This window comes from Pristiophorus japonicus, chromosome 9 (genome assembly GCF_044704955.1).
Source record: "Pristiophorus japonicus isolate sPriJap1 chromosome 9, sPriJap1.hap1, whole genome shotgun sequence".
Classification (NCBI taxonomy): Eukaryota; Metazoa; Chordata; class Chondrichthyes; family Pristiophoridae; genus Pristiophorus; species Pristiophorus japonicus.
The window spans coordinates 131,537,981-131,548,610 of NC_091985.1; the positions used below are offsets into that span (position 1 = coordinate 131,537,981).

The window sequence follows — 10,630 nt, forward strand, 5'->3', positions numbered from 1 at the left end:
CCCTTGGCCTAGACTTCTCACCAACAGAAAAGATTTCTCTCTATCTACCCGATGAATTCCTTTCAAACTCCTAAAAACTTCAATTAAAACACCCATTAACCTTCTATATTCCAGGGATGCCACACATGCTTATTCAATTAACCGAATGTCAGACTGCTTGTCTGACACCCAGTACTGGATGAGCAGAAATGTTCTACAATTAAATATTGGGAAGACCGAAGCCATTGACTTTGGTCCCCGCCACAAATTCCATTCCCAAGCCATTGACTCCATCCCTCTTCCTAACATCTGTCTGAGGCTGAACCAGACTGTTCGCAACCTTGGTGTCATATTTGCCACTAAAATAAGCTTCCGACCACATATCCGTGGCATAATTAAGTCTGCCTATTTCCATCTCCGTAACATTGCCCGTTTCCGCCCCTTGTCTCAGCTCATCCACTGCTGAAACGCTCATCCATGCCTTTGTTACCTCTAGACGTGACTATTCCAATACACTCCTGGCTGACCTCCCACAGTCTATCCAAGTAAACTTGAGGTGATCCAAAACCCCTGTGCTCGCTGACCTACATTGGCTCTCGGTTAAGCAATGCCTTGATTTCAAAACTCTCATTCTTGTTTTCAAATCCCTCCACGGCCTCGTTCCTCCCTAGCTCTGTAATCGCCTCCTACCCCACAACACCCCGAGATATCTGCGCTCCTTTAATTCTGCTCTCTTCAGCATTCCTGATTATAATTGTTCAACCATTGGTGGCCAAGCCTTCTGTTGCCTAGGCCCCAAGCTCTGGAATTCCCAGCCTAAACCTCTCCGCCTCTCTACCTCTCTTTCCTCCTTTAAGACGCTCTTTAAAACATACCTCTTTGACCAAGCTTTTGGTCACCTGCCCTAATTGCTCCTTGTATGGCTCGGTGTTACATTTTTTGTCTTATAATACTCCTGAAGCGCCTTGGGACGTTTTACTACGTTAAAGGCTCTATATTAATACAAGTTGTTGTTTCTGTTGTTGTTGAATGTGATTGCTACCATTTCGTAATATTTTTCTGGCTTAAGTCCTCCACTATGTGCGAGGCTCGGTCAGTGTCTCGAGAACTTGGAAAATGTATCTCTCTAGTTTGTAATATTCATTTGCAGTCTGAGCCACTTATCCAAGCCGTGCGATAGTCTTTTTAAATTTTCTTTAGTTTATGTCTCCAAGCTTTTTTAGGGCCACATCTCTTTTCCGTTTTTTTTTCCTGAATAAATTCCCATGTCTGTTAACTTTTTTTAATTGCTCTTCTCAGCAAAGTATTCGTCCATTTGTATGTTTTCTGGGAAACATTATAAATTCTAATCTTGCCATACTGCAACAAAATCTGGTGGATAATTTTAATTGCTTCATAGCTTGACCTACTATATCACTGTGGCCCTTCTAAACAAACTCACACAAGCACTGAATGAGCTCTTTATTTACAGCCATATACACTGTTGTTGAACTGTACTGACGAGCTGAATTTGTATTTCAGGTCTGTGGGGATTAGTTAGCAACGCTGGAATTTCATCATGGGGAGAGGTGGAATGGAAAAACATTCAGGACTATCAAAGAGAAGCTGACGTTAACCTGTGGGGCAGCATCCGGATAGCCATAGCTTTCATTGCACTTCTTCAACAATCTAAAGGTTAGTTCAAGTATTGTAGCCGTCTCAATTTCGATCAAAAACTCACATTCAAATTCCTGCTAAAATGCAGAATGCACAGTGGTACAGAACCATTAAGGCAGGAATGGCCAATGCTTTGCCAACTGTTTGAACCACCCCCACCCCACCACCTCATAGCTCTTTGAAGAACCTTGTTTTATATAAAGGGAAATATCTTCTGCTTGCGTGCTGCTGCGTCTGCCAGGCAAACATGATAATGATTGTCCAGAAGAGCTGTATTCAAATAAAACTGGAAAATCTAGCAAAGTGGAAGGGATGATTATAATAATGGAGTGTATTGTGGGGAGGGGGGGCGGCTGTGGGGGGGGCGGTGGGGGCGTGGGAGGTAGAGAAATAGGAGTTGAAGGAGAGGTACATGCAAGAAAGCTAAAAAACTAGAAAAAGCTATCCAACGCCTTCAAAAAGGAACTGCATATATACTTGAAAAGGAAACATTTGCAGGGCTATGAGGAAAGAGCAGTGGTATGGGACTAATTGGATAATTCTTTCAAAGAGACGGCATAAGCAAGATGGGCCGAGTGGTCTCCTTCTGTGCTGTATGATTTTATATAGCCTCCATCAATAAATTTATTTTGACTTGCCAATAGTCACAGGCCTAGCTTGCTCTTCGATGCCTTGTTACTCTTGTGCAAGTTTGTATTGGAAGGGTTGCTTCTTCTGGTGCCCTCTTGTTTTCATCTGTTCTTGTTATTCTGATGACTTGGATATGCTTGCAATTACAATCGGCTTCCTGTTGAAGTGGCAGACATTATGTGGCTACTTTAGATAGGCGTCAGAGTTATGATACTGGACCAGCAATCAAAGGTACCGTTCAAAACGCCAATTAATCTGGTAATTTGTGGATTGGCATCAGGAAAAGAATGGCCATGAAAGCTGCTACATTGTTGTTAATATTCAACAGGCTCAGTAATATTCTTCAGGAAGCTTACTACTCCTACCTGGGCTGACCAACGTGTCACTGCAGCCCCATACACTGGGCTGAATTTTTAGATTTTTTTGCATTTTCGACCGTTTCTGGGCGCAATTCACGACGGATGAAAAATTTAGTGCTAGGATAACATTAGCGCCACAGTGAGCAACTTTCGCTGAATGAAAGTGCACTCCGGTGTTACACCACAGACTCTGTGCGCCGGATCCAAAAGTTCTGATGTTGGCACAATCTGCCGTTTTGCGCATGCGCTTTTTTCCCCCGCGCTTTCACCTTCTGGTTTCCTGTCGCAAACGCTAATGCAGGGCGCGACCACACCCTGCGCGCGCATGCGCAGTACAACCGGGGCAGAATCAGCCATTTCTGATTTTGAATTTGATGATGGAGGAGGACGACGGAAACAGCATGCCAGGCAATTCAGCCATGAGGCTAATGATGCTTTACTGGGGGCTGTGGAACGGAGATGGCAGGAGTTGAATCTTCAGTGTGGTTCTAGACCACTGCCCACCATCTTCAAGAGAATTTGGAGAAACATTGCAGAGGAGGTCTCTGCCTCGGACACTGTGATGAGGACTGACGCACAGTGCAGAAAGAAATTTAACGATCTCACCAGGGTCGTCAGAGTGAGTACCATTTTCATTCATGCACTCCTTCATTATTTCAATGATAAATCTGACATGCTATTTGTTCTCATGCTGTTGGTACCTCTCAACACTCTGTGGGTTGCCTCCTAAAATGCATGACACATAGGTAGGCTTAGTTCAGCTCCTTATTTGGCATGAATTATCTTTACACATTATAAAGATTGCCTTCTGAGATCTCATAAGATGGCTCCCCACTTCGATGTCCTCCTGATGAACCACGTGCAACTTTCAAGGCCATTAAACAAAGGACTCCATTATATTCAGACAGTAAGGCATAAGTGTTTTGGTGGTTATCTGTGCCACAAGAGCAGGTGTATACTCTTGTAACCATTCCCATTTTCATCTTTGCAGGCCAAGAAGTCTCATAATCACCACGAGCAAGTGCGGACAGATGGCGGTCCGCCTCACTGACATCAAGGAGAGAGTGACAGGCCTCATCGGCATCACAAGTTGGGCAGCAGCCACTGGAGGCATGACCCCTGCTCGGATACTGAGGGTAAGGCCTGCACACTTCCTGGGATAGGTTGAGGCAATGTCCTGTAGTGTCTCGGGACTAGGTTGAGGCAATGTCCTGCACACTCCCTGGGATAGGTTGGGGCAATGTCATGCAGTGTCTGTGGACTAGGGTTGGGACAATGTGATGCAGTGTCTGTGGACTAGGGTTGGGACAATGTGATGCAGTGTCTGTGGACTAGGGTTGGAGCAATGCCATGCAGTGTCTGTGGACTAGGGTTGGGGCAATGTCCTGCAGTGTCTGTGGACTAGGGTTGGAGCAATGTCATGCAATGCCTCTGGACTAGATATAATGGAGTAGCGGCAGTCCTTCAAATGAACCTGTGCTATGTGACCTTCCTCATGTCACCCTGCCCCGTCCACTGCTGTTAACCACTCGTCGGTTGCTTTCTACTTCCAGATGACCAGACACAGGCGCCGCATCCCTCGAGGGAACCCTCCATGTCAGGCCATCGTCTGGAGGAGGAGCCAGAGGAGGAGGAGGAGTAGGATACGGATGAACTGAATCCAGAGCAGCATCCTACGACCCCTACTTCACCATCGGCACTCAACTCCTCAGGGTTCAAGGAATCCGAGGCTCCTGGGACCAGTGGCGTGCAGCAATGCAGTGCTGGGGGTGAATCCCGCATGCCATCTCTCCAGATGGTAAAGTCAGTTTGCTGACAGACAGGCAGACCTGGAACTGGACATGGTGGGAATGCCCAGGAAGAACATCCAAATCAGCTGTCAGCTCCTTGATGTCTTGGGAAGGATTCCCGCCAGCATTGACAGTCTGAAAGTGACAATTACGGAGGTAGGTTCACAGATTGTCAGTGCGAGCCATGATACCAGCGAGGCCGTCAATGCCCACATGAGACTGATGGCCTCCAGCAGTGACATTGGAGACTCGAGAGTGTGGCGTGAGCCCTAGCAGAATATGGCACACCACAGGCACAAGCTCTGCTTCAGCTTGGGCAGATGATGCAGCCCATGCCTGCCTCCATACTCTCTGCATTCCCCATTGTCACACGGGGAAGTGACAGCTCTGAAGCAGGCCAGCAAGGTATTAGTTTACATCATGCTCCGGTTGCTAGGGGCCAGCCCCATCGACAACTGAGTGGCTCCAGGGATATGGGAGGTGGTGTCATTCCTCCCGATGACAGCATTCCAACTCCCCCCACTCAGTCGCCAACTAAGCATCAGCGACGGTTGTCACCCAAACCACCTGTGACTGGCGATGCCGATGAAGAGGCTAGCCAGTCAGAAGCCGGGCCCTCCACGCCACGAGCTGGTTCAGTATGTCCCCAGACACCGTCTCCATTGTCTTTCCCCCGCAACACAGCAGCGTCTGGCAGCCTTACTGCACGCTCTGGTGCCACTTTGATTAGGAGCAGCAGGCAAGGGAGGGGGATAAAGGGAAGGGGGGCCAAAGACGGTGGGAAAAAATACTGGGTCAGGATTTGATTTAATTATTGCACTGCTGGATTATGTTCTTGGATGCTGGATTATGTTCTGATAATGTTCTTAAATTATCACACTGCTGGATGCAGCTCATTATTTTATTTTAGTATCACCATGAAGATTACAAAGTTTACAATGTTTAATAATTTTTTTTGTTCACCTTAACCATTCCTGTGTAGTGTCTCTTTTGTAGAATAAAAGGGGGAATAGTCAACATGGTGGGATAGAGTGGCCAGGCAACGCTCAAACCTGCCATTCATTCTTCAAGCAAAGCGTTCAATTATGAGCTGCGACGTAAGGCTTCTGCAGCGACGAAATCTCCACGATGCCTCCCCTGTGGTTGTGGTAGGGATGGTGTTGGTGGTGGCATGGGTTCCTCACCTGGCTTCTCTTCCTCGTCTTTCTCCTCCTCCTCTCCTGAGGTGGTCCTGCAATCTCCATTGGCAAATCCTTCCCCTCATGGTGGCTAAGTTGTGTAGCATGCAGCACACCACAATAAACTCAGAGACCTGCTGAGGGGAGTATTGTAGGCAGCCTCCAGAGTGGTCCAGGCATCGGAAGCGCTGCTTGAGCACTCCAATTGTCTGTCCGACGATGTTGCGTGTGGCTGCATGGCTCTCATTATAGCGATGCTCGGCTTCTGTCTGAGGGTTCTGGAGGGGTGTCATGAGCCAGGTGGCGAGGCCGTAACCTTTGTCCCCGATCAGCCAACTCTGGCCTTGTGCTTGTCGCTGGAACATGTGTGAGACACTGCTCTCACGCAAGATGAAAGCATCATGGATGCTCCCTGGATATTGGGCATTGACTGCCATGATGCACTGAGTATGGTCGCAGACGATCTGTATGTTCAGGGAATGGAATCCCTTTCGGTTTCGGAAAACCTCTGGATTCTCTAAAGGTGCTTGCAGGGCGATGTGCATACAGTCAACGCACAGGTTAATGAAACATTTTTCAATCAGCTAGGAGCTTTGACTTGACATTTGAAGTTGTCAACTCATCAGCTGATCCAATGACCACTGACCTCCTGCCTCACCTTCACAGACGAGGTCTAGGCACAGCGGGAAACCAGTGGGCGAACTGTCAAGTTCAAAAAGCTTGGAAGAAACCTTTGATAAGTGGATGTGAACAAGCCACTAATGATTTTAATTGCTTCCCCCACCACTGTGTGTCAGGTCTGCTCAGCGTTGACAGACCCGACATTTGGTAAAGGTGCGTGGTGGTGGGTTCACAGCGGGGTCCTGACCCACTGGGGGATAAAATACTTTCCCATCTGACCCACCACCGATTGCGCCTACTGACCCACGCAAAATCCAGCCCATAGGTTTAGCTGGATTCAGCTGAATATAGTGTAGTTCAGTTTCAGTTGCTTTTGAGAACTACACGACAAGAACATATCTCAACACACGCTACTGGTGGAGAGCCTTGTCCATCAACTGTGCATATTGGAACCCCTGCTATTTTCTGTCTGTTGATTTCAAGATGACAGAAAATCCTGTGCCGCATGGTCAACAAGCGAGATTGCCCGCCAGCATCGTTGCATTTGGCCCATATATGTAGTCTCGTTATTGTATGGCCGAATAACTGGTAGCAACCACACACTTCCTATTTCACTCTGTGAAATGGCCTGTGACTTCCTTGCTCTGTCTGTAGTTACTTGTTTTCTCCTTCTGTCCCTTCTTAACTAATGGACTGATATTTGCAATTTTCCAATTCAAAAAGCACAATTCCTCAATCTAAAGAGCTTTGAAAAATTATGACAATGTATCAGCAATGTCCTCACCTATTTCTTTTAATATTCTGCAGTGGGAACTAAATCTTGGAAATGTGCTTATCTTAAGTTCCATTATTTTCTTCATTATAATTTTTTTACTTATATCAAATTCACTAAACTCCTCTTTTTGACTCATTTCCAAGTTCTTGAGTACTACCGGTATTCTGACTTCTTCCTCTACTGTGAAAACAGATACAAAGGGCTAGAAATGTGCTTCTCAGCGAAAAAATGTTTTTTGGCAAAATTACCGTTTTCGCTTTGCTATCGCTATCATGCCAGAAGGTAAAAATCGGCATTGCATGAGGATTCGCGGTGCAAACCCCAATCCTTGCCAACTTTAGCCTGAGGCCGATACCACTGCGAGTTGGGCCTTGAGAGGGCGGAAAAACAACAAAAAATAATTTGGAAAAAGCAAAAAAAAATTCACAAAATATTTACACTTATCTATCGAATCGCTGAAAAAGAATAAAAAAATAAAAAATGTAACTTACCTTTTTTGCAGGTCTTCATACTTACCCCTGCCCCAAGAGCTGCAATGCAGCTTTTTAACCTGTCGATATTTTTCATGCAAAATACGGGTGTGCAGAGAGACAAATTTTTGGCGAAAACGCTATTTCAGGTCTTGCACAGCGGCGCTCCTCTCCCCAGCGGCACTTGAAAACCGTCGCAGCAAAATGTCACCGAATTTCCCGCCGACCGGTTTTTCGCCAAATATGGTGAAATATCGGCAAGATAATAGTCGCAAAGTCAGCGAATTTCTAGCCCTTTAAAGTGCTCTTTCAAAAAAAGAAGGCTGAGGGGTGACCTAATAATATGAAACTTTTTGATAGCGTAGACACAGAGAGAGAGGGGCTGAAATTAGACTCCGCCCGAAATGTGGTGCACCCCGTTTCAATGGTTTTTAACCGCAGCTGTGGTTGAGGTCTTCTCTTGAGCAAAATTCCACTTTTTGTTGTTTTTTTTTTAGTCTGATCCGGATGCTGCTCTTAATGGGGACGGTGACTACATGAGAGGGGCGGATACGCGGCAGTGGCTACACCTGAGGGGAGGTTGTTGTGGACGGGGTAGAGTGACCGCCGCGATGACATCATCATGGCGCCTCGTCACCACGGCTCTCCCCTTCACTTAAAGGGGAAAGCCTTTGCGATTTTAAAATTTCGGCCCACTGGGCCACCAGGGAGGGTTTCGGCCGGGCCAGCCGGCTGAACCCGGAGGCATAATTGTCAGCCCGACATCGTAGTCTGCCGAAAAAAAACATGGCAGCAGCAGCAGTGAGTCCTCCCCTTTAAAGAAAGTCACACCACCATTGCAGAAGGTCACAGCCTCACTGGACCATGGGAGAAAACAGGTTTTGGCACAGCCAGGTGGGCCGAAGATTTTCAGAGGGGAATGTCGCCATCGGTGGTGCGCACGGAGATGACATCATGGATCGCCAGCAGCGGAGCGGTGGGGGTGGGGGGGGGGGGGGTGGAAATCGGGGCACCACCGGGAAACCTCGCAAGGGCAATTGGGCTATCAGCGGCCATTCCACGAAAAGTCGGCGGTCACTCCACTCTGCCACGTGGCCGCCGATTTGTGGTGGTAACAGGCCTTAAGGAGAGGGTTCAATTTCGGCAAGAGCAGAACTAGAGTCAATTAATATAAGATAGTCACCAAGAAATGAAATTGGGAATGCAGAGAAACATCTTTACCCAGACAGTGGTGAGAAAATGGAATTCGAAACCTCGGAGTGGTTGAGGCGAATAGCATAGATGCATTTAAGAGGATGGTAGATAACATACGAGGGAGAAGGGAATAGAGGGTTATGCTGACAGAGTTGATGAGGAAGGATGGGAGGAGGCTCGAGTGGAGCATAAACGCCGGCATGGACTGGCTGGGCTGGATGGCCTGTTTCTGTGCTGTATATCCTATTTAACAAGTCTGCCATTTCCTTATTACCCATTGTCTTCTCGCCGTCATCCATCTTTCTCTCATTACTTTCTTTGCATCCCTTTGTGCTTTTTATAGCTATCCCAGTCCATTGGATTTCTACGTTTATTGTGTTTTTGCAATTGTTTTCGTTTAGCTCGATATTAATTCTCACTTCATTCGTTGACCATGGCTGCTTAACTACAGAAGTGGAACCTCTGCCTTTCAAGGGTATGCACTGGTTTGGCATCGTACCAACTACTTCTTTGAGTACTTCCCACTATTTCTCTGTATATTTACCCATTAACAGTTCAGCCGAGTTTACTGTGGTCAATTCATTTCTTATCCCTTCAAGGTTTATCTTAATTGAATATAAAACCTTGGTTTGTGACTCTCTCTTCTCCCTCTCAGACCTAATATCACTTTCAATCATATTATGATGACTATTTGCAAGATGTTCCCAACCTTCTCAGCTGCAGTTCCCGCACTGATGGGTCCTATATTCAGGTGGCAATCAATTACTCTAGGATAGATTGCTATTTCAATATGGCATTATGGTATACTTGCTTCTCATAGGTATACTTACCAATAGCTGTATGAGGCATATCAGCCAGTTTTCCAGGTAGTCCAGGATTCCCACAAAAGTGTCATTGGGACATGGAGGGGCGGACAGAAGAAAGGCTTGTTCCCTCTTCCTCTGCACGTTCTTGGGGCAGTGAGAAAACAACAGAAGCCTGACAGAAATGGATTGTCCCCAATATTTTCCCCCTGACTTACAAGTCCATTGGTTTCTTCATTGCACAGTGGAATTTCTAGACTGTTTACTATTTGTTCTAAAAAGTAACTTCCAATTTTTCTTAATATATTTTAGGTCGCTTCATATTTATGTCCAGCATCAGTGCATATATTCATTCTGGGGGATGCAGTAGCTATTCGATCACTAAGTGTGGTATAGAAACATTTTCAGACTGCTTGAGGATTGAAATGAAGAAATTTGGAATAAAGGTGAGCCACCAATATCAAATATGCAAGTCTTACAACAAAAAAGAGCAAAATGAAGGTTAGTTCTGTTTTACAAAAGCACATTGTTTCCTCCAGGTCAGCATCATTGAGCCAGGGAACTACACATTTGCAACAAACATTCTACAAGTGAAGACAACTGAAGAAGTCTGGAACAAATTAAAAGACTCTCTAAAAAGTATCTATGGCAGAGAGTACATCCAGCTTTGCATTGATAGTTTACATGAAACTATAAACACAAGTTCCCGGAATCCTGTGGATGTTACAGATACCATCGTAGAGGCTCTCATATCCCCCAGTCCTAAGATACGATACCTTGTGGCCACCTTGGTTGAAAGGGCCATTATTTTTATGTGTGTTCACTTTCCGACCTGGTTCACAGATGTCGTTTTCAGTTATAGCAAAGGACAACGTAAAAGGAACAAATTGGTAGCTTCTCAGATAAATCACTAGAATGAAGCAACCTTGGTTTAAAATTTGGTGCTGGAGGTGATGAAATGGTGGGGATTAATAAAAACCATTTATAATTTTGTACTGCTTGCAGTTTTTACTTCAGACTATGCCTGTGCAATTAGGTTATAATCTGTAATTGTGAATAATTTACATCAACTTCATCTTCTCTCAACTCTGAGCTGTAGCCAGTTGGTATTCCGACAAATGTTATTTATCACTTTTTAAGAAATATAATTTATTGGCTCCTATAAGTAGAATTTT

At 45.7% G+C, this 10,630-nt stretch overlaps 1 protein-coding gene across 1 annotated transcript in view; it reads left to right on the forward strand.

Annotated features, from left to right (window-relative positions):
* Positions 1-10,415, forward strand: part of LOC139273232 (D-beta-hydroxybutyrate dehydrogenase, mitochondrial) — a 31,077-nt gene extending 20,662 nt beyond the window's left edge. The window contains exons 2-4 of the mRNA XM_070889857.1: positions 1,501-1,653; positions 9,768-9,901; positions 9,995-10,415. Of these exons, the coding sequence (XP_070745958.1) occupies positions 1,501-1,653; positions 9,768-9,901; positions 9,995-10,369 (662 nt within the window). The 3' untranslated portion in view covers positions 10,370-10,415. The remainder of the gene's footprint in view (positions 1-1,500; positions 1,654-9,767; positions 9,902-9,994) is intronic.
* The last annotated feature ends 215 nt before the right edge of the window (positions 10,416-10,630 follow it).